This window comes from Pseudogymnoascus destructans (assembly GCF_001641265.1).
Source record: "Pseudogymnoascus destructans isolate 20631-21 unplaced genomic scaffold scaffold_18, whole genome shotgun sequence".
Taxonomy (NCBI): domain Eukaryota; kingdom Fungi; phylum Ascomycota; class Leotiomycetes; order Thelebolales; family Thelebolaceae; genus Pseudogymnoascus; species Pseudogymnoascus destructans.
Window position 1 is genome coordinate 167,313 of NW_020167537.1, and position 25,962 is coordinate 193,274.

The window sequence follows — 25,962 nt, forward strand, 5'->3', positions numbered from 1 at the left end:
AGTGGCGTATGTGAGAAGTCGGGATAGGTGATACATTTCTGCCGCCGGGCATGACGAGAATGAAGAGACAGTAGTACAGTAATACCGGATATCTCTGCGTATTGGCCTCTGGGATATTTCAGGTCTCCAATGCAGGCTTTGTCTCACCTGCTGTGCTATCGACAGCGCCAGCTACATGGTGATATCTCAATACGCCAAGCGAAGTTAATGTGAAGAAGGCATCTTTATCTGTAAGTAATGGTAAAATCATCGCTACAGCGGAAGGTTTTTATCTATTCCATAGACACCAAACCTACCTGTAGAATTTTACACATTGCTGACTCTCCCCTTAGCTCGGAGTTATATGTAACTTAATCAAAAGCCACGCCGCGACGTCCATAACACCGCAGCCCTGTCGACTGACCTGAAGACTCCACCTAAAACACCCACCACAATAATGACTAAACCCCAACGAGGTAGCTAGCCGACGTCTGACGGCTTTTTGAGCGCCGACCTCCTCCTTTTCGTCGCATTACGCCCGACGAGCTAATACAACAGTGGTGGCGGTAAGCAAGCCTCTCGGATTGCCGCCGACGGCGAGCTTCTCCTACCAATGGCGCCCTTCTGTCGTCTGTCTGGGTAGAGAAATCCAGAATCGAAAAATTCGAGCTATGACGGCGAATCACGGGTCTAATAGGCGGGTGCGGGAGCGATCAGGCGATCGCTAGCCTGGACGGACGGCGGGAATTTAGACCTGCCGTGATGCCAAACATCCACTCCTCACCTGGTACCACCTTGCAACTTTGATCTTGGATGTGGATGGTGGGACGGGCTGATGGACAACATGGGATAGGCGTGGTTCACTGGCCGCCACTCGCGTTGAAGCCGACTGGGTGGAAGGTTGTCGAATAGGCCCGATGCTGTAATGAGCCAATAGTGACGCCGTCACTAGCCTTGTTACAGATACGACCGTTGGTGTGGGTGGTGACGGAGATCAGTCGCAAGGTGACAATGTACTGTACTCAGTAGGGGATGTATATATATATTCGTATCCACCAACTCACCAGTCAAACCGTGCTATCCCACGGTTTTACTGGTGAGTGCTACTACCATCGCCTCCATCGATTGACAATCGCCCTTCAGCATAAACATGGTGCGATCACACACCATCCTTGAGCGCAAGCACAGCACCTCCAGCTCTGGCTCATCCAACTCAACACTATCCGACACAGACTGCTTTGAGCGCTTCACAGCTACTGGTCGCCCCATGCCCACGGATTATCAGTCCGCCTGGTCGTCCGCCTGTATGTTCGGCCCTACGGCGCCGCATTTCCTCCCTTTCAGATTCACAGACGATAGCATAATCCCAGTCGTGGTGCGGGTGTGCGAGGGGAGCTTCAAGGCCGGGGTGGAATCGTAAGCGCACCGTTCCTCCGTCCCATCCCAGGTGATCGGCGTAGAGAAATAGACCAGAGCTAATAGAAGCAGCACATCCCAGAAACGCCGCCGCTCCCTACGCGACCGGTTCCGTTTCAAGAAGACGAAGATCGTGGTCGCGATGATGCCGCGGCGCGACTACCTCCGTTACTTTGCGCATGATGAGTCGGGGCGGTATGTCGGGACGGAGAAGCAGGAGAGTTGGAGTGAGGGGAACCTTGAGGAGGAGTTTGGACATTATAGGATGATGGAACCGCGGCAGTGGGTGGTGAGGAACTCAGGGGGTATGGCTTATATGGAGGAGGAGTGAGGAAGATGGGGTGGGCGCAAGGGGATAGGGGTAGGAGTAATTAAGGAGTTCAGAGTTGGTGAGAACAAGATTGCTATTTATATGGTGAATAACAGAGCAGGATTAAGCTGATGGGTAACGACCCTCTTATGTCAAAATATATATCTAATTATCTCATAAGGCATGTCGACAAATCACCTTAACTCCGTATCACCAGTAGCTCCAGCCTATGCTAACTATGTTACTACTAAATTCGTACCCCCATTGCAACCAACTATCCCCGTTGATGCTGCCGGCGAGGTAAGGATGTGTTCCTCCAACGTCTTAGTGTTGTGGTATTGACTGACGAGGAGAGGCCATGTTAAGAATCCTTCGTGGCTTTGATAATATGTGACTGCTGGCCGCATCGTCGCCTCTGGGCCTCATTGGACCTGGCGCAACATGTGGGGTTCTAGCATCTTTTCCTGGTCTTTCGTTTTCTCCACGGTTTAGCCGTGAGCTTGTGTGAAAACAGGAAATTAGGCGACCTCCGCCCTTACATAATCATTCCAGAGTCCAAAGGTGGGGAAAGGTCCTGACGATAACGGAAAGTCGATTGCGCACTTGGGGAATCTGAAGAAGGAATCATAAGTGAAAGGTGATAATATCAAGAGAGCAATGACTCTCAAATTTTAGATTCTTGGTGCCGTTAAACACCCTAGCAAATTCTCATCTACATATTGGCCTACCCAGCAGCAAAAACCTTTTGAAAATTAGAGATTTAGATGAATGGGAGAGTGCAGATCATCCTGCGGCGGCTATGTTTACTCGATAGCCTTACTCGAGGCTTACTCGACCAAAATTTCTGAGTGGCGGCAGTGCCCTAGACCCCAGATAAGCTTCTCCCTAGGCACCTTATAGCTTGTAACAAGCCCACTCCACCACCCCTCCGGGCGAGAACCAAGCATTCCTTATAAAAGACAGCATATCTTCTAGTCGGGTTTGAAAATTGCGGTAGTTGTAGAGCTCTTTTCAGTCTCCATTATCCCCAACTCTCGACCTGTGTTTTCCATCTTTCTTATATCTCAACCCCTCTACTCTTCCCACGTTTCATACGTTAAAAGTAGCAACGAAAGCACAAGTCATCGGCTCACTTCCCGGTGAAGTCTAGAGATGGTGCCCACTACGCGCTCCAGTATACAGGAGGTCACACAAACCGTCCTCGTCTCCACCAGGGCCGTCATCCCTGATGCGCAGGGCAACCTTGTTGTGTCACCTGCAACGATAACGATATCTCCAGCAACGGGGAAGATCCTCTCTGTGCGCCCCGAAGTTGTTCCGCAGTCGGAATTCTCTGCAGACACAGTGTACATTGACCACTCTCCAAACATTATCCTGCCAGGCCTCGTGGATGCTCACGTGCACTTGAACGAGCCGGGTCGGACGGAATGGGAGGGCTTCTGGACAGGGACTCGGGCAGCGGCTAGTGGGGGTGTCACTACGGTGATTGATATGCCTCTCAATGCCATTCCACCAACTACAACTGTGGCAGGGCTTAAGGAGAAGATTAAGGCAGCGGAAGGCCAGTGTTGGGTGGATATTGGATTCTATGGAGGCATTATCCCTGGCAATGCCGACGAGCTTGTGCCGCTGGTTGAAGCTGGAGTCAGAGGGTTCAAAGGATTCTTGATCGAGAGTGGTGTGAGTACGCCTACTGAAGTAGAGAAATGACTTGCTGATAAGATGAATAGGTCGACGAGTTCCCAGCCGTATCTTCAAAGGATGTGGCGTTGGTCTTGGAGACATTGGCAACCCAGCCCACAACCGTGCTATTCCACGCCGAGATGATCCCGCCCATCACTGACTCCATCGGTGATGACGTCCAAGCTTCGCTCCTACCAGCATACCCCCACGGTCCACTTGATGCCTACTCCTCTTTCCTAGCCTCCCGCCCACCGGCTTTTGAGACTTACGCTATTGAGGAGGTTATATCGCTGGCTCACCTCGCACCCTCTCTACCACTGCACATTGTGCATCTCAGCGCTATCCAGGCAATCCCTCTCCTACGCGAAGCGCGTCAGAAAGGCATCAAGATTACAGCCGAGACCTGCTTCCACTACCTCTCCCTCGCATCAGAGGACGTCGCCACAGGCGACACCCGCCACAAGTGCTGCCCACCCATCCGCGAAGCCTCTAACCGCGACGGTCTCTGGGCTGAACTGAACGAGCTGAACTCCGTCATCCAAACCATCGTTTCGGACCACTCACCCTGCACCCCCGAGCTGAAGCTCCTCCCCGACCACCTGAGCGTCGCGGAACCAGGGACCGCTGATGATGGCAAGGCGAAGGGCGATTTCTTCGCTAGCTGGGGTGGAATCTCCAGTGTTGGTCTCGGTCTACCTATTCTCTGGACCTCAGCGCATAACCAGACTGCGCAGCAGAAGCCGGCTTTGAGCATCATTGATGTCGTGCGCCTGTGCTGTGTTAACACCACCAAGCAGGTCGGTCTTGAGCATCTCAAGGGCGCGCTGAAGGAGGGGCTTGATGCGGATATCTGCGTATTCGATGATGAGGGAAGCTTCGTCGTAGAGAAGACGGATATGCTGTTCCGCAACAAGGTCACCCCGTATCAAGGAAAGAGGCTCAAGGGAGTAGTTAGGGAGACATATTTGCGGGGGACGAAGATCTATGGGAGGGAAGAGGGCGTAGTGGGAAAGTCACAGAAGCCGAGCGGTATACTACTGTTGGAGAAGAGGCAGGCATAGATCAGTATAATAATATATTTTTTGCTGTTCAGATGATATGTATGTTATGTGAGGGGTAAAAATATTCATACACAATTCCGTTGCACATGTGGAGCATTTTCCATAGTGACAACATGTCGGTACGTGCTCCTTGCTTCGGAATCGTGTTTTCGTCCCATCCCATCCCATTATCATGGTGGGTACCACAAACTATCCCGATCAGGAATGCGCATCCGACGAACGAATCAACCCACCAACGCGGGTCAAGCGGGGGAAATCGAGTAATATACGACTCCTCCGATAAGAAAGTAACCCAAATAGTTAGTTATATAAGAATTAGACCTTCATTTTGCCTGGGCGGATATATAGAACCACTTCCAGTTTTTCCCCCTCCCTTTCCCAAACATAATTTCTCTCTCTGGAGTCGTCATTTTCGCGTCGCCCCTCCGTTTTGTCAGCTGTCCACATTCTCGCTATCGGCAGTACCGCTTGTCGTCATGGAGAAAATCCCCACCATCCTGTCGTTCGTAGGAGGCGCAAAAGAGGAGGTTGTGCATCCAATTGGGCCTCTAACGGCGAGCGAGATCACTCGCGCCGCGAGCTTATTGAAGGCGTCCTGGCCAGCGAACACGGATTTCAACTTCAAGGCGGTCACGCTACTAGAACCGCTCAAGGCAGAGCTACTTCCATATCTCCAAGCTGAGCGCAGCGGTTCTACGCTGGTTAAGATTGACCGGAGGGCTTTCGTGCTTTACTACATCCGTAACACTGTAAGTATCCCGAAGAAACCGAGATGGATGAGATGGGTGGTGCTAATTCCGAGTAGGATAAACTCCACGAGGCTGTTATAAACTTGTCCGAGGGCAAGATTGAGAGCAATGTCCGCCTTGGAGCTAACGTCCACAGCAACGCTGATGGTGACGAGATTCTCATGGTCGAGAAGGTCGCGTTGGAGGATAAGGGGATGAAGGCTGCCATTGCCAAGTTGCAGCTTCCCGAGTGCTCCGTTGTTATTGTCGACCCATGGATCTATGGTATTTCATCAACCGTCTTGATATAGAGTGTACCCACTAACATATCTAGGCTCTGATGGTGTCCACGATGGTAAGCGCATGTTCCAATGCTTCATCTATATGAAAGATCCAAAGCACGCCAACGAGCCAGACGCTAACCACTACGCCATGCCTCTCCCCATCTCACCTGTGATCTGTGCCGAAACAATGAAGGTTATCAGAATTGACGTCCTTCCCACTGGAGCAGATGCTACCATCAAGGAGCTTGGCCCATACAAGATGCACCCAGCCAATGAGTATATCCCAGAGGCCCAGACTCTCCGCACCGACCTCAAGCCACTTAATGTTGTTCAACCAGAGGGCGCCTCATTCACCGTCAGCAACTTCTCTGATCTCGGCCGTACCGTTGGCTGGCAGAAGTGGAACTTCAAGATCGGCTTCAACCTGAGAGAAGGGATGGTCCTCTATGACGTCCACTACGACGGCCGTCCCCTCTTCTACAGGCTGTCTCTCTCCGACATGAACATCCCCTACGCTGACCCCCGCCACCCCTACCACAAGAAAGCCGCCTTCGATCTCGGTGACGCCGGCGCCGGCATCATGGCCAACAACCTCAAGCTCGGATGCGACTGCCTCGGCTCCATCCACTACGTCAGCGCGATCCTGAACAACTCCGCCGGCGAGCCCCTCCCAATGGACAACGTCGTCTGCATCCACGAGCAGGACAACGGCATCGGGTGGAAGCACACCAACTACCGCACCGGCCGCGCCGCCATCGTGCGCAACCGCGAGCTCGTCATCCAATCCATCATCACCGTCGCGAACTACGAGTATATCCTCGCTTTCGTGTTCAACCAAGCCGGCGAGGTCGCCTACGAAGTCCGCGCCACTGGCATCCTCTCCACATCGCCCATAGACGAGGGCCTCACCGTCCCTTACGGAACCGTCGTCCACCCCGGCGTCCTCGCCGCGCACCACCAGCATATCATGTCCCTACGCATCGACCCCATGCTCGACGGCCCTCTCAACCGCCTCGTCTACGATGAAGCGCACCCCATGCCAGTCTCCGACTCCAACCCCCACGGCGTAGGCTACACCGTCGCCGAGACCCTCGTGCTGACCTCCGCCGGCCTCGACCTCGACAGCAACACCAACCGCATCTTCCGCATTGCCAACGCCGCTGTCCACAACCCCGTCAACGGCGCCGCAGTCTCTTACAAGATCCACGCCCCTAACTTCCAGAAGATGCTCGCCTCCCCGACCTCCTTCCACCACCGCCGCGCCGAGTTCGCAGACCACAACGTCTACGTCACTGCGCACCGCGACGACGAGCTATACGCAGGAGGTCGCTACACCAACCAGTCCCGCGGCGGAACAGGCGTGCGCAGCTGGGCAGAGCGCGGGGATAGCGTCGAGGATAAGGATATTGTGGTCTGGGTGCAGTTTGGTATCAACCACGTGCCGCGCGTAGAGGACTTCCCAGTCATGCCGTGCGAGACGATGAGGGTTGCGCTGAAGCCGGTGAATTTCTTCAGTAGGAACCCGGCGATTGATGTCCCACCGAGTACGCAGGCGACTAATAAGAGTGTGTTGGTTGCGGCAGAGGGGACGAAGGCGGAGGCGACGGTGGGGGTGGAAGGGAAAGTGTGTTGTGTGAAGGAGGTTAATTAGGTGAAATTTTTGGATTTCTGAGTTGGGGTGAGGAGGAAGTTGGGATTGCCCTTTGTGGTGAGGCAGGTTTACATGTGGGGTTCATGTCCAAGGAGGACATAATTAGGGGATTTGAGTGGCTTGTGGTTGTGATATGTGATAGGCGTTCGTTCTCATGCAGATAGGAGAATAAGTGGATATAAGTGTTCTAGTACTGTTTGTGCGGTAGAGTTTCTGGAGGGAAGTTATAATCTTTGGACAAATATAACAAATATTTTTGTGATATAAGTTATTTGACCTGTTTGCCAGTGATATTAATGATGGATGAAAGCAGGGTTAGAAACTCGAGTATACTCATGAGTATGGCTCATACTCAAATAGTTATTTAAGTAACTTATAAGTATCCCCTAACACCTGCCTTCTCTGTTAAGTTAAACCTTATGTAAGAAGCCTCTGTTCATCCTATTAGATAGGAAGCAGCGTTACATAGCCTATTTAGCAATGTAAGGACACAGGGCACCCAGCTCACAGTAATACCATATGAGAGTGCGAGTCAGAGGCTAAACGGATGCTATCCTATAGGTCTACTACAAAGGATACAAAAAAGATGAAGAGAGGAACCCCCGTTGGGTCAATCTCCTTAAGTACCCGAAACGGGTCCGACTCGGCTAACCTGCCTTCACTCTCACCACGTGACTGTGACTTGTCCGACTCAATTTTCCTTAGATAGGAGCTTCGTACCAAAGGGATATCCGTGGATTAAATGGATAAATGCCTACTCCTAACCATGCGCTTTGAATGTTGTATTGTGATATCGCTCGTAGCCTTGCTTTGTAGTACATTTCTATCCATTCTACCTGTTGTATATTCCTTACTCCAACTTGTGTTAGTTGGTCTGCCTCGTGTTATACTGACATTCATTGCACTCAGTTTGCTATCAAACTCAAGAGCAAACTTAGAAATTTCCTCCTCAAACCTACAAGTCACTATACATATTTTGGCTTATCATACCAACAACAAGAACAATACTACTCAACGATTGCTACAACCCTCTATGATTCATTACATGTCATCGCTCCTTAGTTACTGGGCCGATATTACCACATAGCATATCTCTACAACCCTCTATGATTCATTACACATCATCACTCCTTAGTTACTGGGCTAATACTACCACATGATATATCTCTACCAACTAGAGGCCTAGGAACATGAACGATAGCTCCAAAAGCTTCTACAACCCTCTATGATTCATTACACGTCATCACTCCTTAGTTAACCACAAGATTGGTTAAGTTATGACATAATTTGTCTATAGAGGTACTCTGACCCTGGACCTCCTTTTACTTCATAGGCTAGGAACCTAAGAGATGGTTCTATGGAATTCTCTTACGTTGACTACAGTTACCAAGCTTGGTTAGTCATGGAAAGTCTTGGAAAATGAGAGAACTACACTCCTTTAGCATAAATAGGATTGCCCTTTCCTTAAGAAAGGGCAAGCAGACAATAAAGAAAATCGACTAGCACATACTTCTATGTCTTTTCCAAGCTTCCAAGCATTGATCTTGTTATTCTTTGTTTCTGAAAAGTCAGTGAGTAACCTCTGACTTACCCCTGAGTTCTCAGACTCAATATTTGTTACAACTTGTCTAAACCACTTCACTACATTATACACCTGATTGCCGTGTTGTGGAATAGTCTAAGCTACAACCCTTTGGCTCTGTTTCCTAAGACAGTGTGTTGTCTTAGTAAAATCATCCCTTCCTTGGGTGGCTAGATTCTCACATCTGGTGCACCCACCATTACAATAAGCACTTATTGCTCATGTCTCTTATTGATCTTTAGCTAGCAAATTATACACTACTTGGCCTTCTTGCAATTCCTCCTGCTTTGACTTACTTTGCATTGCCTTACTTCGAGTCAAACCACTTGGCCAACCTGTTAGTCTCACCACTTGACCCCTGTGGTATAAAGTATATGCTTTGGAGCCTGAACTACTATACCTTGTCCTACTGCTTTGAGTATCGAAGTCTTCACATTATACTTCGGATACTTCTGCAGACTCGAAGGTCAGCCTCATTTCGAACTGTCCTTCCATCTTTTCCCTTCAATGTGGCACATAGCTGTCCTTGCGGGGCCTTGCACCCGCCTTGACCTTGTAGCGTTAAGCTGTTTGCCATACTTTCGTCCTCCATTCCCTTTCTTTGACTGTCTGCAGTTTTGCGCTATGTGTTAGAAGGGAACTCAAAACTAGGGCATGCACCACTCTATAACATGTCTCGAGAAGAGCTTGATCTTGTGAAGAAATACGTTGAGGACAATCTTACCAAAGGATTCATCGAAGCTAGCAAAGAACCATTTGCCTCACCTGTGTTATTTGTACACAAACCAGGAGGTGGACTTCGATTTTGCATAGACTATCACAAGCTAAATGCGATCACAAGGAAAGACTCATACCCACTTCCCCTCATTGATGAAACATTGGCTCAAATCACGGGTGCCAAATATCTTACAAAGATTGATATTAGACATGCCTTTAATCGAATTCGCATGCAGACAGACAAGGACGAAGATCTGACAACATTCAAAACTCGATTTGGATCGTACAAATACAAAGTTCTCTTATTTGGACTTACGAATGGCCCAGCAACTTCCAACGATATATGAATGAAACATTAATGGAATACATAAACAAATTCGTCACTGCATACATGGACAATCTTCTCGTCTATAGCACAAGTAAGGAGGAACATGTTAAGCATGTCAAAATGGTTCTACAAAAGCTTCGAGAAGCAGGACTACAAGCAGATATAGCAAAATGCGAATTCTTCGTTCAAGAGACAAAATTCTTAGGACTCATCATTGGAGTTAATGGAATTCGCATGGATCCTGGAAAGGTGAACACTATACTGGATTGGAAGCACCACAATCATTACGGGACATACAAGCTTTTATCAGATTCTGTGTGTTCTATTGAAGGTTTATCAAGAACTATTCAAACATCATGAAACCACTCGTTAACTTAACAAAAAAAGACCATGTCTTCGAATGGACAGAAGCATGTCAGGAAGCATTCACGCTTCTGAAAAAACTGTCACAGAAGCCCCAGTCTTACAACATTTCGATAGAGAGAAGACAGCCTATGTTGAAGCTGATGCCTCAGATTTTATTTCCTCTGGGGTACTGTCACAGAAAGATGACAAGGGAATGCTACATCCAGTTGCATTCTTCTCGGAAAATATGGTATCTGCAGAATGTAATTACAAAATCTATGACAAGGAATTATTCGCCATCATCAGATGCTTCGAAGCATGGAGACCAGAAGTCGAGGGCACAGCAATGCCAGTCCAAGTTTTGTCAGATCACAAGAGTCTTGAATACTTCATGACAACAAAGAAGCCTACTCGAAGGCAAGCTCGATGGGCTGAGTTTCTGTCAAGGTTTAACTTTCAAATTATATATCGACCTGGGAAACAGAACGGAAAAGCAGATGCATTAACTTGAAGACCAGGAGATAGACCGAACGAAGAAGATGACCACCAAAAACAATAACTTCAAATCCTGCTACCACTCAAGAGACTCCATCCAGACCTCCGACTCACGCCAGTCCACCTACAGGAAGCAAGTATTCTAGACAAAATCCAAACTGCGCAACTTCAAGACAGCTTATGCAAAGACACTATTCAGAAGCTGCAGAATGAAGAACGAAACAGTCCAGACATAGCTCTAGCATATTGCGAGGTGAAGGAAGGGCTCTTATATTTTCATAATAGAGTCTGGGTTCCAGAAAGTGCTCTCGTCGAACTCTTACAAGAAATTCATGACCAACCAGCAATGGGACACCCTGGTATTGGGTAGATGATTCGGGTCATCAAAAGACAGTATTACTGGGCCCGGATGGATAAGACAATTATACAATACATCAAGAACTGCCATATCTGCAAAAGATCAAAACCTACAAGAGATGACTTCTTCAACCAATCCCTGTTAGCAGCCAGCCGTGGCAGGACATATCACTCGAGTGAAGGAAACAATGCTATCCTTGTCGTAGCATGCCGACTTACAAAAGAACGTCATTTTATCCCATGCTTTGCAGGCCAAGAAGGCACAACTGCAGAAGCAACAGCACAGCTACTCCTTCGACATGTATGGAAACACCATGGTTTACCAAATTCGATCATCTCAGACAGCGGCCCCCAGTTCGTGGCTGCGGTGTGGAATATCCTCTGCAAAGTTTGGAAAGTTATAACAAAATTGTCTACTGCCTTCCACCCAGAAACAGATGGGCAAACTAAGAGGTTCAATGCAGAACTCGAACGATATTTACGAGCTCATGTTAACTATCTCCAAGACAATTGGGTCGAATATCTTTGCTCTACCTTCAGACTCTACAAAAATCAGTCCATTCTTTGCAAATAAGGGCTTTGAGCCAAGAATGAGTTTTGATATTAAGAACAGCGAGTTCCAAATAGCACCACAGGAACACAAGGATATGATACAAAGCATGAAAGATATTTGGGAGTTTCTGCAAGACCAAATCGCACTCTCGCAAACTCGCATGGAGACATTTGCAAATCAACGCAGGAAAGCTGCACCAAGATATCAGGTTGGAGATCAAGTATGGCTATCTACACGAATATCAGGACTCAGAGGCCATTCGAAGAAACTCGATCACAAGCAACTTGGTCCATATAAGATTCTCGAACGAATTGGGCAAGTGGCATATCGATTAGAGCTACCACCAAGCATGAAGATACATCCTGTATTTTACAGCAACCTCTTACGACTTGACTCAGATGATGCTTTACAAGGCCAGCACCATGAACCACCCCTGCCAATCGTTATAGAAGATGAACTTGAATGGGAAGTTGAAGAAATCCTAGATTCTAAATTCCTATGGAAGAAGCTGTTCTATATGGCAGCATGGAAGAACCACCCACCAGACAACACTTGGTATCCCCTGAACTCACACAAGCTTTCCACCAAAAATACCCACAGAAGCCACAATGATCTTACACTCTTGACCAGGAGATCAATCTTAGTAGGGGGGGGGGGTAGTGTTACGATTATAGCTTACAGCTTGTTACGGTTGTTACGGTTGTTACGGTTGTTACGGTTGTTACGGTTGTTACGGTTGTTACGGTTGTTACGGTTGTTACGGTTGTTACGGTTGTTACGGTTGTTACGGTTGTTACGGTTGTTACGGTTGTTACAGTTGTTACGGTTGTTACGGGTGCAGCCTTAGCCACTGAGTCTACAACTGCTAAGTGGACAACTGTATATTACGAGGAATAGCCTTACCTTCCTTCCTTCCAAAATAGAAGTTTCTATAACTTCCCACCTAAAATTGAGAAATTTACAAGATAATAACTCAACAACAACTTCATAATATATATTAAAAATGTATTTCTAGCCTTTCCTATTTAGTTGAATTTGTACCTAATCATTTACAAATAATCTATTTAGTAGTTCTTAAGATATTAAGTTTAGGCACTAAAATTTAGACTAGGTCTTTACATTTCAATATCTACTAGTCTAATTGCTTTAAAGCTTAAAATAAAGGAATCTATGTGTTTATATAAATACAAACAAATTTTTATAATATATTATGAAGTTGTTTTTAAGTTATTATCTTCTAAATTAATCAATTTTAGGTGGGAAGTTTAGTGATCGTTTCACTTGTGTGTGTTACTCGTGCGGCCCAAAAGTTTCCACAGGGTCTGTGCACAACAGCCAATTAGATTGTAGGAATCTACCAAGTACCATGTACTTGTACCCGAGTACACGCGTAGAATATGAGAGTGAATGAAGCAATGAAGTAATGCTCAACAATGGCTGAATTCTCAATACCACTACGTGCTGCAATTATTACCTTGCGTGTATACATGAACGCATCATATGGAGAGATTGAAAAGAAGCTTGGAATCTCAGCTGACTCTATTGCATATATATGGCACCAAACTGTTAAAAGGGCAGGGAATACTGAAATTCACAACCTTCTCCAACACCTCGAATCAAAGCCACGAAGCGGAAGACCACAGACAATTCAAAAGGATTCTGAAGAGTCACTACGCATACGATCTTTGCTACTTGCAAATCCATTTGACACTTTTCAACAAGTTATTAATAAGGAAAATCTACCCTACGCACGATCAATTATTGAACGAGTTGCAAAGAATCACTCAAGTATTGTCCACAACCTATTGTACGGAAAAACATCTGCCTCAAGCCCTACTTGGATAATATCATTCCTTCAGTACGATGGAAATTCTGCAAATGGGCACTATCCGAACTTGAAGCTGGATCAATTTTTATTTTCTCAGACGAATCATATATCAATTTGGAGGGAATCCACATAAGAAACGACGGATAACAGTTCAACGGGGTCAAACAGCAGAGAGCATGGCAATTCAACAGAAGAAATCTTTATTTCAAGTTATGTTTTGGGGAGCAATGAGTTCAGAAACCTCTATCTTACGCCCTTCTCGTTCATGGATTCCTGAAAGTATAGAAGAGAAGCAGATACATGTGCAGAAACTACGAGAGATAAATGCATATTGGAAATCAAAAGCAGAGAATGAACTTGTTAGAGCAACAACAGTTGGAACTCTTGAGTACGGATATATGGAAACTCTAAATGCAGATATTCGGAATGGCAAAAGCAAATGGAAAAAGGCACGAGTTGCTTCACAAGAGTTTGGAGATATAGAGACATGGAATAGAGGACGGCAATCAGAAGGGCAAGAAGTTTCAAAGGGCGGGATTGATTGGTTTCTATATTGAGAGATGGTTCTTATTCCTCTTCTCTTCCCCTACTTTCGAAAAGTAAAGACTGGAAGATTATATGAAGAAGGAGGGAATCTATAGAGTGAAATTTTGGCCTCCAAACTCTCCCGATTTGCACCCTATTGAAAATGCCTTTGATTATCTCAAGGATCAGGTTGACGGCTATACACCATTAAATGGAGGGAAGTTTGAAAGAGCTCATGCACGGGTATTTCTTGAGGAAGAATGGGGGAAAAAAATGGATGGGAAATCTACACAATTATGTGCTTCGTTTAAGGACAAGTTGGAGCGGTGTATTTCAGTCAATGGGGGGAACAACTTTCGTGGGTAGATCAGTACAAGTATGTAGAGTATGTACATTTATTTTCTCCAAGTACTTCCACGCCCCACTTATTACACACAGACCCTGTGGAAACTTTTGGGCCGCACGGGTACGATGGTCACAGAGGCCAAGAAGCCAGTCCGGAGAATAATAAGCTAGATTGAATCAACGGCAAAAACTTGATATACCCAGTAAACTGGTAAGAAAACTCCATCTACCCAGTCGGCCGCTAACCCTCCTTTGGAAAGGTTAACGAGCCAATGAGAGTACATGCTCTCATATGGCCTTTTTGAAGCAATTGAGCTGGCAATATACCAGCTCAATTGCACGGTAAGTTGGGGGTCAATTGAGACCCCCAAACCTCCTCCCCCTTCCCTTCCTCCCCTCCACCACAGAACCCCGCTGACACCTCCCAGGCTCCCTCCCTCCTCCGACCCCCTCGAAACCCCCCTCGGAAGCCCTCGCGCGAGGCACAAACTCCCCCGCCTCCCCCGCCCCTGCCTCCTAGCCGAACTCGCTGCCCCTGTCGACGGTAGCAAGTTCCTAGACTTGGACGCTTGGTCCCGCGCCCTGGACGGGTCACGTGGGATGGAACTGGGTATATAGAATTTATTTATTGTTTTACTGGGTATATGGAGTTTTTGCCCTTGAATCAAAGAAGACCCCGTTGGGTCAATCCCCTTAAGTACCTGAAACAGGTCCGACTCAGCTAACCTGCCTTAACTTTTATCATGTGACCGTAACCTGCCCGACTCAGATCCTTTCCGTCACTGAGGGACAGGCATCCTTACAAGCAAAGTGTTCTAATCCAAAGCTTATAGCACAAGGGACAAAACGGGATAGAAGGTTGGATAGAGTATATAGTTGTACACTTGTCCTTGCAGAAGCAGTTTAATGCTATGCTATCATCTGTGAGAATTGTAGTTAAAAACACCTTTGGTTCTAACACAGCAGTTATAGACAGACGTACACTGCTTTTGACAAGGGCCTACAGTCTTAATAACAGCCTATAGCTGCTCACTTTAAAGCAGCGATACTATTATCAAATTGCTACACTTGTATTCATGGTAATTTGATTGGGATAAGGTTTCTAGTACTTCTACCTAGGTCACCATAAAGATCAAACAGCACCACTAGCGGAAGTCATGAGGAAGTCACGGGGAAGTCACGGGGAAGTCACGGGGAAGTCAAGGGGAAGTCAGGGGAAGTCATGGCACTAGGCGGCCACACGACATACGGGTATAATCGGATCTGATAACATTCCAGTACGTACTAGTTTGTTATCAGATCCGCCTACACCCACAAAATCCACCCTCTCAGCTCTCACCTTCTCTCTGCCTCTACTCCTCCTTCTCTCCGCCTTCACCTGCCCTATCCCCAACCTAGCCATTCTGCCACTTCCCATTCCCCTAAGTGCAGGTCTACTCGATATGTTCGTGATAATTCCCTAAAGGCAGGAATAACAATTCTTTGACAAACAATCTACCCAACAATCATGTGCGACCCATCTACCAGACACTCACCTGCACTTAGGGGTCTAGTCTAATTATCAAATCCCGCATATAAGTTATATTAAAAGCGTCTTTCTCCCCGCCCCTCTCATAATTCCCTTTTCATTTTCTTGCCCCTCCAAAATCGTACCTTCTCCAAATCACTGTCGTCGTCGTCATACCCTTCCCCCATCAACGCCCGCCCATTTTTACCTGCCCCACCACCTCTTTCAGCTAATAATACCGGCATTCTCGAATAGAGAATACCCCAAAAGCAAAAGATAATACTCAACAAAGTAATCATCGTGACGAGGATACCTTTTTCGTGTCTAATCACCCCGCAATCGCAACAATGACAACCACCAGCATGGTCAAGCCCAAGTTCCTCACGCGAGGCAACGAGCTCGGCGTCGTCGCAGTCGGCTTCTCGGGTGGCCAGGTACGCTCCCCCTCCTCCTCTCCTTCCCACCATCTAACACGCACCCCGCAGACCAAAGCAGGCGTTGACGCCGGCCCCTCCGAGCTCATCAAGAACGGCCTCCTCACCCAGCTCCACGAGGACCTGGGCTACGACATCCACCACGACGGCAAAGTCCACGACTACTCCGACGTAATCCCCGACCCATCCTCTGACCCCGACCACCGCGGCATGAAGCAGCCCCGCGCCGTATCCGCCGTCACCCGCGCCCTCTGCGACCAAGTCTACGCGCAAGCCATCACAGGCCGCTGCGTCCTCACCCTCGGCGGCGACCACAGCATTGCCATTGGTTCCGTCGCTGGTACCGCCAAGGCCGCCCGCGAGAGGTTGGGAAGGGAGATGGCGCTGATCTGGGTGGATGCCCATGCGGATATTAATACGCCTGAGATGTCGGATTCGGGGAACATTCATGGAATGCCGGTTGCGTTCTTGACGGGCTTGGCGAAGGACGATGATGAAAGTATGTTTGGATGGGTTAAGGATGAGATGAAGGTTAGCTTGAAGAAGCTGGTTTACATTGGTCTTCGCGATGTGGATAGGGCGGAGAAGGTGCTCTTGAGAGAGCATGGCGTTAAGGCATTCAGCATGCATGATATCGACAGGTAAGCCTCCCTCCCCTTACCATCTATACGTAACCCCCCGGCTAACCAACCCACCCCCACAGATACGGCATCGGCAAAGTCATGGAAATGGCACTCGCCCATATCGGCACCGACACCCCCATCCACCTCTCCTTCGACGTCGACGCCATCGACCCCCAATGGGCACCCAGCACCGGCACCCCCGTCCGCGGCGGCCTAACCCTGCGCGAGGGCGACTACATCGCTGAGTGCGTGCACGAGACTGGTAGCCTTGTCGCCATGGACTTGGTTGAGGTGAATCCGTCGCTCGAGCCGGGGTTGGAGGGTGTAGGCGCGTTTGAGACGGTTAGAGCGGGGTGCTCGGTCGTGAGGTGCGGGTTGGGGGAGAGTTTGTTGTAGGTTGGAGGGTGGGGTTTTTTGGGGGAGTTTTTTGGGACGGCAGGTGCTGGGGTATTGGAGGAAGGACTTGCAATTAGATGGGGGCGCAATTGCATGTACCCTAGAAGCTACACTCCCGCATATATTTTTGGTTTTATATTTTCTACTATATATAAGAATACTTTTTATGATGCTGGGTTTTGGTTGTGGGTGTTCTCAGGCACGAATGGCACAAGTCATGAAAGTTTGTATTACGTGCACAGTCACCTTGTGCTATTACGTGTAGCTATCAGAATGCGGTAATGACAGTCGTAGTAACCTCATCGATAGCTACACCGTGAACCCCAGGCTCTCAGTATCAGCAGCTCCAAGACGAACACCATCCACCACGGCGCCTACCGACATCCACGCCAGAAACGCAATCACTTCTTGTACACATTCCCACTGGGCGCCGTGTACGAAGCGGACCCCTTCCCGTCGTCGTAGTACGTCGACTGGTCGCCGTTGGAGTAGTAATAGCTCCCGTTCTGTACTCGTCAGCTTCTCTCTCTTTGGCCCCATGTCTGATTTAGAAACGGAGGAAGAGGGGGAACAAGGCATGGTTCACGGTGTTGCTGTAGTGGTACGCGGACCCGGAGGGTTGACTACGGGTGTCGTAGCTATTCCCCTGGGAGTGGTTAGGGAGGCTGGTGGAGAGCGGGGGAGATGGGGCGTGTACCTGGCTGTTCGTGCCACTACCGGTGGTGGTGTAGGGCGTGTAGTTGCTGGAGGAGCCGGAGCCGCCGCCGCCGCTGGAGTTGGATTTGCCGGACATCTTTTCCTGTGGAAGCTGGTTGGTTTTACGATCTTATCTCTGTATCCTATCTAAGGGAATACTATCTACTTATATAGTGGCGTCGTGCCTTATGGATAGTTCGGATAGTTGCTGGATAGTTCGGATTATCCCAACTATCCAACTATCCAACTATCCAACTATCCATCTAACTATCCAACTATCCACTATTCATTAGATGAGTCACGCTACTGCAGCCTAGCCTCGCGACTGAGACATGCTGCTGCAGCCTAACCTCGTGACTATGAGTCACGTTACTACAGCCTAGCCCTGTAACTGCGAGTCACGTTACTATAGCCGTAACAGCTGGATCAATGTGTTGGTTCCTCAAGGCGGTTTTGGGTGCAAAGATTCAAGTATGGATTGTGGGAATGCGGGGTTGAAGTATGGCGGCCATGATACCGTTGTACGTGATGATTGATAGGATGATGGGAAACATCAACAAGGAAAGGTTTCCTTGTTCAGACGCTGCGGGCGCTGGGCGCGGCCGGAATAACTGCGGAGGCGAGCACAAGTACGTCTGTAGCCTGCCTGCCGTAAGCTACACAACCTCACACACAAACAACACACAATCTGCTGTCGTTCATCTCAATCCACCCAACGACCAACCTCACCTCACCACACATCTCCCATTGCCATTGCCATCACCACCACCACCACCACCACCACCACCACCACCATGGCCGAACGCGAACTCCACACCATCCTCCAAACCCTCCAAACCTCCCCCCTCTCCGACTACCGCGCCTCCTCCGCCCTCCTCTCCCGCGCCAAACTCCTCCTCCTCAAACTCAACGCCCTCACCCCCCTCCCCAGCACCCCCCACCCCCTCCTCCTCGCATCCCGCTCCCTCTTCGAAACCGCCGCCCTAACCGCCATCCGCGCCAAAGACCCCGAGGCCTTCACGCGCTATGTCCACCTTCTCGAGCCCTTCTACAACCTGCCCACCAATGTCTTGTCACCTGCTGATTCGCAGAGGGCGAAGATCACGGGGCTGTTTTTGCTGTTGCTTTTGGTGAAGGGGAATTATGCGGGGTTTCATACGGAGCTGGAGGCGCTGGAGATTCAGGGCGCGGATGTGGAGGGGGATGCGTTTTTGGGGTATCCGGTTAGGTTGGAGAGATGGCTGATGGAGGGGAGCTATGATCAGGTGTGGAAGGCGATGAGGAGCAGGGAGGTGCCGAGTGAGGAGTTTGGCATCTTTTCAGAGGTATGCAAACACCCCCCCACCCCCCAGCATTTCCTCCAGTTATCCAGTTTGAGTGAGCAGCAAGCTGACGTTTTGGCAAATAGATCCTGATCCCACGCATCCGCGCCGAAATTGCATCGTGCTCCGAGCGCGCATACCCTTCCCTCCCCGTCTCAAGCACGAAGGACCTCCTCTTCCTCGACTCTGAGGGCGCCGTGGTGCAGTTTGCACAGAGCAGGGGATGGGTGGTAAGGGATGGACGGATCTACTTCCCTGCGCAGGCAGTGGTGAAGGCTGAGGGCGAGGAGAGGGAGATTAGCCATGCGGCGATTGAGAATACGCTGGGTTATGCGAGGGAGCTGGAGACGATTGTTTAGATGGGGCGTTGTAATTGGGGAGTCGGGGAGGAAGAAAATGGATGGATGGCTTGCCGGGGTTTGGCGTATGGGTGTACGATCCCTTAGAGACGCATTGGGGGGGGGATAAAATCGTTGCGGTTTGATCCGGATGCAACTACATTGATGCTAGAGGAGTAATTTTCATTGTTGTACCCAAGGAAATACAGAGATATAATCGTCGGAACTGACCCTATTGCATAGGGTCGGGGTAATCAAAGAGCGTTCGCGGAAGCAAACGGCATTCGCAACCACCAAATTTTGTAGGTTAGCACTACATAGTAATTTATATGAAAAGGTACTTAAATTGATCAACTACTCGCTATTGCCATCTAAGCCGCTGCTATAGCTAGCACTAAGAGCCATGCACTCCTCTTGCTTCCCTCCTTGCTATGCTAACATAAGTCATGGCGTAACGCAGGGGATGGTGTAACGCGGTGAATTTACCCCACTGACTTCTGATAACTATAAATAATTCAACAATGGTTTGCTATAAAAGCCTAGGGGTTGCTAAGTGTGGAACTTTAATAGCCTAGGCAGTATTAGACGTCTAATCTAAGAAGTACAAGAGCACATATCACGCTGAGAAAGCACTAGGGTTGCCGAAGAGTTTAGTGACGCAATGTATTAATGGAGGTTTGACATGTCCCTAAGCCTGCTAGAAGCAACAGAATTTATCAGGAGCGCAAGAACAGATTAAAGTGGATTAAAAACCTGACAATTAGCAGCTATTCTCTAGGGCATTGGTTGTTGAAGGAAATAGCTAAAGAACTCTATACTAGTAACTTAATTTTGACAACGCAACACCAAACTCACTTCTACCCTAATGTACCGCTGACTTCTAAACGATAGAAGACACAGAGGTTTCTTGCATAAGGTTGACTTGACAGAGGTGGCAGGGGATTAAACACAAAGGCTTTCTAAGTAACACGTTACAGTATTGTAAAGAATACTATATTAGGTTAAGCACAAAGCTTCTATCTAAGGGAATACTATCTACTTAATATAGTGTCAATTAAAGAACGTCTTGCTCTTTCCTAAAGGATATCAGCCACTGGCTTCGAGATGCCATCTTGTAGCCATTAAGAAAAAAAAACATTCAAAGTGTGTAGTTTCTAACGACTTGAAACGCTATAGTGAATGTGTTCGTGTTAACATGCAGTATGATGCTAGTGGTCCCTCTATTAGCAACTAGGACAGGCTTACACATGAAGAGCGCCGTTTGCAGGAAGAGGAGGAGGAGGAATGGCCAAGATCCTTCGACTTTGTAAACAGCAGCACTTGTTCTGTTCCTATGCTAAGGACATGCTTTGCCATGGTCTAAAAACCATAGACAAACTAGATGAAGTGGAGGAAAAGGAGCGTAGGGAGGCAGAGGCCAAAGGGACTCTCTTGCACACCCCTCCCACTACTGCCTCTGAGGGCATAGCCCCTGACCAGGACTTCTTCGCAGTCCTGTCTCCTGGCTTCTTTGAACATTAGGTTGCGATGGTGGAACTTTGCTGCAACCCTAGGCAGCTGAGGTTTCCCCTTAACTCCCACGAGTTATCTGTAGGTTTATAACCTTTCTATTTTATCAGAAACTCTTCCTTGCATCCTATTAACCTTTTGTCTAGGATCACTTCGACTTCGTATTCAACAATTGTCTTCAAGGAGGGGGATAAAGTATATCTACTCCAGAAACACATCAAAACGAAACGACCAAATACGAAGTTGGACTTCAAGAAATTAGGACCATTCAAAATATTGAACAAAAACTTAGTTAATTACAGACTGAAGCTACCCAAGAACTCTAGACTACACCTAGTTTTTCATGTCTTATTGTTAGAACCAGCAAGAGGAAACACCCTGATTGCAACTGATGCAGAACTCCAACTAGAGAATGACCATACTGCGCTTTTTGTTTGCATACACGGCAGATCGTTCATTTAAGAATTGTATGTCTGTCGCGAGTTGTTCATGGAACGATTTGAGTTGTTCCACGGCAATCATAGCTTGTTCTGCTCTTGATTCATCCGCTCGTGGTTGTCTATATGCCTCTGGCTGATAGCCATAATTGGCAAAGAATGGTGAGACTTTTGTTGCTTCAGTCATCGCGCTGTTATATGTGAACTGTGCGATAGGTAATATCTGAACCCAAATGTCCTGTTGGTAGTTGACATAACTCTGTAGGTATTGTTTAACGGTTTGATTCAGTCTTTCTGTTTAGCCATCTGTTTAGGGATGGAAAGCTGTATGCGACTGCTTTAGCATCAGCTCCTTGTCATAGATGTCATAGTTGAGCTCTATAGGTGACAGTTTTTCTAGAGTAATATGCGACTAGCTTGAGCTTTCCATCTTTGGCTAGTTGACTTAGACATGCTCTAATCGTGAAATCAGAAGAGTCCATTTCTAGGACTATGTTCTTTGTAGGGTCGAATGTAGCTAAGATAGGTGCTTCTGTGAACTTTTTCTTTAGTTCTTAGAAAGCAGCTTCTGCCTTGTGTGTCCATTCAAACGGGAGGTCTTTCCTCGTAAGCTCTGTAAGTGGTTGAGCTACCTTGGAATATCCCATAATAAACCTCTGGTAGAAGTTGGCAAAGCCTAAGAAGGCTTGTACTTCTTTGACCGTGGTTGGTGTTGGCCATTCCAACACTGCCATGACCTTTGCTTGGTCCATTTTGATGCCATGCGTTACGACAATGTAGCCTAAGAATTCTACTTGATCCTTGTGGAATTCGCATTTTTCTGGCTTGAGGAGTAACCGATGCTCCTTTAACTTCTGTAATACCTTCCGAACATGACCAATGTGTTCCGTTGGGTCTCCTGAGTAGACTAAGATATCGTCTAGGTAGACGATAACAAACACATCCAAGTATTCATGGAGAGCTGCATTCATGAGCCTCTGCATGGATGCTGGTGCATTTGTTAGACCAAAGGGCATAACCAAGTATACGAACAAGCCATAGCGGGTGCGGAATGCTGTTTTCCACTCATCTCCTTTCTTGATTCGAATCAGGTTATAGGCGCCTCTGAGATCCAGCTTGGTAAATATCTTGGCTCCCTGGAACCAGTCGTGTAGTTCGTTTATCAAAGGTAAAGCATATCTATCTTTCATAGTGAGATTATTCATTCCTCGATAGTCTATGCAGAGTCTTAGCTTCTTGTCCTTCTTTAGCACAAATAGTATTAGACTTCCTGCTGGTGATGTCGATGGTCGAATAAACTGTTTCGCAAGGTTCTCGTCAATGTATTCCTTCAGTACGTCTAGCTCTGCTACTGACATCTGATATATTAGTCTGAACGGTGGACTCTTTCCTTCCATGATAGGTATCTCATGATCCCATGGTTGGTATCTCATGATCCCATGGTTGGTGCTTAGGAAGCGCCTCTTCATTAGCGCCTTCCCGGAATAACTGCTCGTATTCCTTATACTCCACTGGTATTTGCTTCAGTGAGGATGCCTGGGCTAGGTCATCAGCCTCGGTGGTCGCACATAACTCCTTCCGGTCTTTGGACGTTTTCTCCTTCTGCGTCGTGTCCTTTCATTGTTCACACGCGCACTGGATGATCACAACTTTCTCTTTCCGCCAGTCAATCTGGGGGTTGTGTTTCTTGAGCCACGGTACACCAAGTATGCATGCATGATTGTCCATGTGCACGATATTGTTACGACGGAACAAGAAGGCTGGCCAACTACAGGACAGGAAGGAGGGAGGTCGCATGAGACCGGCCCTGGTACCTGGAGGGGCAGCGGGGAATAGTAGTTCCAAAAGTATCACGTGACGGACTCGCAGGATGATGAGAAGAGTCCTAAGAGTCCAGGACTCCGAGGACTCGAGTGAGTTCCCAGGAGTCCACTAGGCACGTGACGGACTCGCAGGATGATGAGAAGAATCCTAAGAGTCCACTAGGCACGACGCCACTATATAAGTAGATAGTATTTCCTTAGATAGGAGCTTCGTGCTCAACTCAATACAGTATTTGTTATATACTAGTAACGTGTTACTCGAAGCCTTTGTGTCTGATCCCCTGCCTCCTCTGATAAGTAAACCTTTACGCAAGAGAACCTCTGTGCCTTCTATCGTTTAGAAGTCAGCGTTACAGATATCAAACTGTACTGTTTCCTTGTGTCTGCATAGCATAACCATTTCTAATGGGACTGTTTCGTGGGTCACCATTCCGTTGTTGGTTGAGATGGGCTCTCCATCTACATGTAATGGTGGGTGCACCAGATGTGAGAATCTAGCCACCCAAGGAAGGGATGATTTTACTAAGACAACACACTGTCTTAGGAAACAGAGCAAAAGGGTTGTAGCTTAGACTATTCCACAACGCAGCAATCAAGTGTATGATGTAGTGGAGTGGTTTAGACAAGTTGTAACAAATATTGAGTCTGAGAACTCAGGGGTAAGTCAGAGGTTAGCACCTCACTGACTTTTCAGGAACAAGGAGTAACAAGATCAATGCTTGGAAGCTTGGAAAAGATGTGGAAGTATGTGATAGTCGATTTACTGTATTGTCTGCTTGCCCTTTCTTAAGGAAAGGGCAATCCTATTTATGCTAAATGTCATACTGACATTTGTTGCACTCAGTTTGCTATCAAACTCAAGAGCAAACTTGGAAATCTCCTCCTCAAACCTACAAGTCACTATACATATTTTGGCTTGTCACACCAACAACAAGAGCAATACTACTCAATGATTGCTACAACCCTCTATGATTCATTACATGACATCACTCCTTAGTTACTGGGCTAATACTACCCATGACATATCTCTATCAACTAGAGGCCTAGGAACATGAACGATAGCTCCAAAAGCTTCTACAACCCTCTATGATTCATTACACACCATTGCTCCTTAGTTACCCACAAGATTGGTTAAGTTATGACATAATTTGTCTATAGGGGTACTCTGACCTTGGACCTCCTTTCACTTCCTATAGGCTAGGAATCTAGGAGATGGTTCTATGGGATTCTCTTACGTCGACTACAGTTACCAAGCCTGGTTAGTCATGGAAAGTCTTGGAAAATGAGAGAACTACACTCCTTTAGCATAAATAGGATTGCTCTTTCCTTAAGAAAGGGCAAGCAGACAATACAGTAAATCGACTATCACATACTTCCACATCTTTTCCAAGCTTCCAAGCATTGATCTTGTTACTCCTTGTTCCTGAAAAGTCAGTGAGGTGCTAACCTCTGACTTACCCCTGAGTTCTTAGACTCAATATTTGTTACAACTTGTCTAAACCACTCCACTACATCATACACTTGATTGCTGCATTGTGGAATAGTCTAAGCTACAACCCTTTGGCTCTGTTTCCTAAGACAGTGTGTTGTCTTAGTAAAATCATCCCTTCCTTGGGTGGCTAGATTCTCACATCTGGTGCACCCACCATTACAATAAGCACTTATTGCTCATGTCTCTTATTGATCTTTAGCTAGCAAATTATACACTACTTGGCCTTCTTGCAATTCCTCCTGCTTTGACTTACTTTGCATTGCCTTACTTCGAGTCAAACCACTTGGCCAACCTGTTAGTCTCACCACTTGACCCCTGTGGTATAAAGTATATGCTTTGGAGCCTGAACTACTATACCTTGTCCTACTGCTTTGAGTATCGAAGTCTTCACATTATACTTCGGATACTTCTGCAGACTCGAAGGTCAGCCTCATTTCGAACTGTCCTTCCATCTTTTCCCTTCAATGTGGCACATAGCTGTCCTTGCGGGGCCTTGCACCCGCCTTGACCTTGTAGCGTTAAGCTGTTTGCCATACTTTCGTCCTCCATTCCCTTTCTTTGACTGTCTGCAGTTTTGCGCTATGTGTCCAGGCTTATTGCAGTTGAAACAGAGCTGTTCTTGGAACTGTTGCTCCTTGTTGGGATTGTGGGGTTTGCCATTAGGCTTGAAAGTAGCGTCGAGTTCTATAGGTTGGGGCCAATGACTCTTTGTTTGTCTTCTCTTCTGAGTCCAGTGTTGACTAGGTGGTCCCCCTTTCTTCTCGAGTTGCCGTTCATAGTGACGATTGTTGATCTTCTGAGCCAATTCAATCATCTCTCACTCTTCCCTAGCCTTAATTCGAACCAAAGCATACCCTCCTCGTAAGTTGAGCTTAGTAAATATCATTGCTCCCTGAAATCTATCGTTCATTAGTTGAGATGGGCTTTCCATCTACAGCCATTAATGGGTATTGTAAGGACACAGGGCACCCAGCTCACAGTAATAGCATATGAGAGTGTGAGTCGGAGGCTAAATGGATGCTATCCTATAGGTCTACTACGAAGGATACAAAAAAGATGAAGGGGGAACCCCGTTGAGTCTGTTTCCTTAAATACCCGAAACAGCCCCAACTCGGTTATCCCAACCCTAGCCCTGAACCTTCCACTGCAACAGGTCTGCATCAACCCCGAACCCTACACCCTTACCATTCCCCACTAT

At 47.5% G+C, this 25,962-nt stretch overlaps 6 protein-coding genes across 6 annotated transcripts; 5 read left to right on the top strand and 1 right to left on the bottom strand.

Moving 5' to 3' along the window:
- Positions 1 to 1,057: 1,057 nt before the first annotated feature.
- On the top strand, positions 1,058 to 1,851 carry VC83_07169 (uncharacterized protein). The gene is made up of 2 exons (XM_024470746.1): positions 1,058 to 1,395; positions 1,468 to 1,851. Exons 1-2 carry the CDS (start codon positions 1,130 to 1,132, stop codon positions 1,724 to 1,726), a joined length of 525 nt encoding a protein of 174 aa, XP_024321905.1. The 5' UTR covers positions 1,058 to 1,129; the 3' UTR covers positions 1,727 to 1,851.
- Positions 1,852 to 2,630: 779 nt separating this feature from the next.
- Positions 2,631 to 4,456, top strand: VC83_07170 (uncharacterized protein). The gene is made up of 2 exons (XM_024470747.1): positions 2,631 to 3,385; positions 3,436 to 4,456. The coding sequence occupies exons 1-2, from the start codon at positions 2,858 to 2,860 to the stop codon at positions 4,447 to 4,449; spliced, it is 1,542 nt and encodes a 513-aa protein (XP_024321989.1). The 5' UTR covers positions 2,631 to 2,857; the 3' UTR covers positions 4,450 to 4,456.
- A 105-nt stretch (positions 4,457 to 4,561) lies between these two features.
- Positions 4,562 to 7,379, top strand: VC83_07171 (uncharacterized protein). Its single transcript, XM_024470748.1, has 3 exons — positions 4,562 to 5,198; positions 5,255 to 5,462; positions 5,512 to 7,379. Exons 1-3 carry the CDS (start codon positions 4,563 to 4,565, stop codon positions 7,110 to 7,112), a joined length of 2,445 nt encoding a protein of 814 aa, XP_024321990.1. The 5' UTR covers position 4,562; the 3' UTR covers positions 7,113 to 7,379.
- Positions 7,380 to 15,348: 7,969 nt separating this feature from the next.
- CAR1 (arginase) lies at positions 15,349 to 17,970 on the top strand. The gene is made up of 3 exons (XM_024470749.1): positions 15,349 to 16,128; positions 16,180 to 16,769; positions 16,832 to 17,970. The coding sequence occupies exons 1-3, from the start codon at positions 16,042 to 16,044 to the stop codon at positions 17,145 to 17,147; spliced, it is 993 nt and encodes a 330-aa protein (XP_024321991.1). The 5' UTR covers positions 15,349 to 16,041; the 3' UTR covers positions 17,148 to 17,970.
- Positions 17,549 to 17,940, bottom strand: VC83_07173 (uncharacterized protein; the record flags this gene model as incomplete). Its single annotated transcript, XM_024470750.1, has 3 exons — positions 17,549 to 17,653; positions 17,734 to 17,793; positions 17,845 to 17,940. 3 exons carry the CDS (start codon positions 17,938 to 17,940, stop codon positions 17,549 to 17,551), a joined length of 261 nt encoding a protein of 86 aa, XP_024321992.1.
- Positions 17,971 to 18,589: 619 nt separating the features above from the next.
- RPN12 (regulatory particle non-ATPase) lies at positions 18,590 to 19,854 on the top strand. The gene is made up of 2 exons (XM_024470751.1): positions 18,590 to 19,168; positions 19,252 to 19,854. Exons 1-2 carry the CDS (start codon positions 18,638 to 18,640, stop codon positions 19,522 to 19,524), a joined length of 804 nt encoding a protein of 267 aa, XP_024321993.1. The 5' UTR covers positions 18,590 to 18,637; the 3' UTR covers positions 19,525 to 19,854.
- Positions 19,855 to 25,962: the final 6,108 nt, after the last annotated feature.

Bases quoted from the DNA above. Each gene is read 5' to 3' on its own strand.
- VC83_07169 (XM_024470746.1), top strand. From the start codon at position 1,130: ATGGTGCGATCACACACCATCCTTGAGCGCAAGCACAGCACCTCCAGC. The intron at 1,396-1,467 runs GTAAGCGCACCG...TAATAGAAGCAG, and splicing joins TTCAAGGCCGGGGTGGAATC to CACATCCCAGAAACGCCGCC.
- VC83_07170 (XM_024470747.1), top strand. From the start codon at position 2,858: ATGGTGCCCACTACGCGCTCCAGTATACAGGAGGTCACACAAACCGTC. The intron at 3,386-3,435 runs GTGAGTACGCCT...TAAGATGAATAG, and splicing joins GATTCTTGATCGAGAGTGGT to GTCGACGAGTTCCCAGCCGT.
- VC83_07171 (XM_024470748.1), top strand. From the start codon at position 4,563: ATGTCGGTACGTGCTCCTTGCTTCGGAATCGTGTTTTCGTCCCATCCC. The intron at 5,199-5,254 runs GTAAGTATCCCG...AATTCCGAGTAG, and splicing joins TTTACTACATCCGTAACACT to GATAAACTCCACGAGGCTGT. The intron at 5,463-5,511 runs GTATTTCATCAA...TAACATATCTAG, and splicing joins TGTCGACCCATGGATCTATG to GCTCTGATGGTGTCCACGAT.
- CAR1 (XM_024470749.1), top strand. From the start codon at position 16,042: ATGACAACCACCAGCATGGTCAAGCCCAAGTTCCTCACGCGAGGCAAC. The intron at 16,129-16,179 runs GTACGCTCCCCC...CGCACCCCGCAG, and splicing joins TCGGCTTCTCGGGTGGCCAG to ACCAAAGCAGGCGTTGACGC. The intron at 16,770-16,831 runs GTAAGCCTCCCT...CCACCCCCACAG, and splicing joins AGCATGCATGATATCGACAG to ATACGGCATCGGCAAAGTCA.
- RPN12 (XM_024470751.1), top strand. From the start codon at position 18,638: ATGGCCGAACGCGAACTCCACACCATCCTCCAAACCCTCCAAACCTCC. The intron at 19,169-19,251 runs GTATGCAAACAC...TTTGGCAAATAG, and splicing joins AGTTTGGCATCTTTTCAGAG to ATCCTGATCCCACGCATCCG.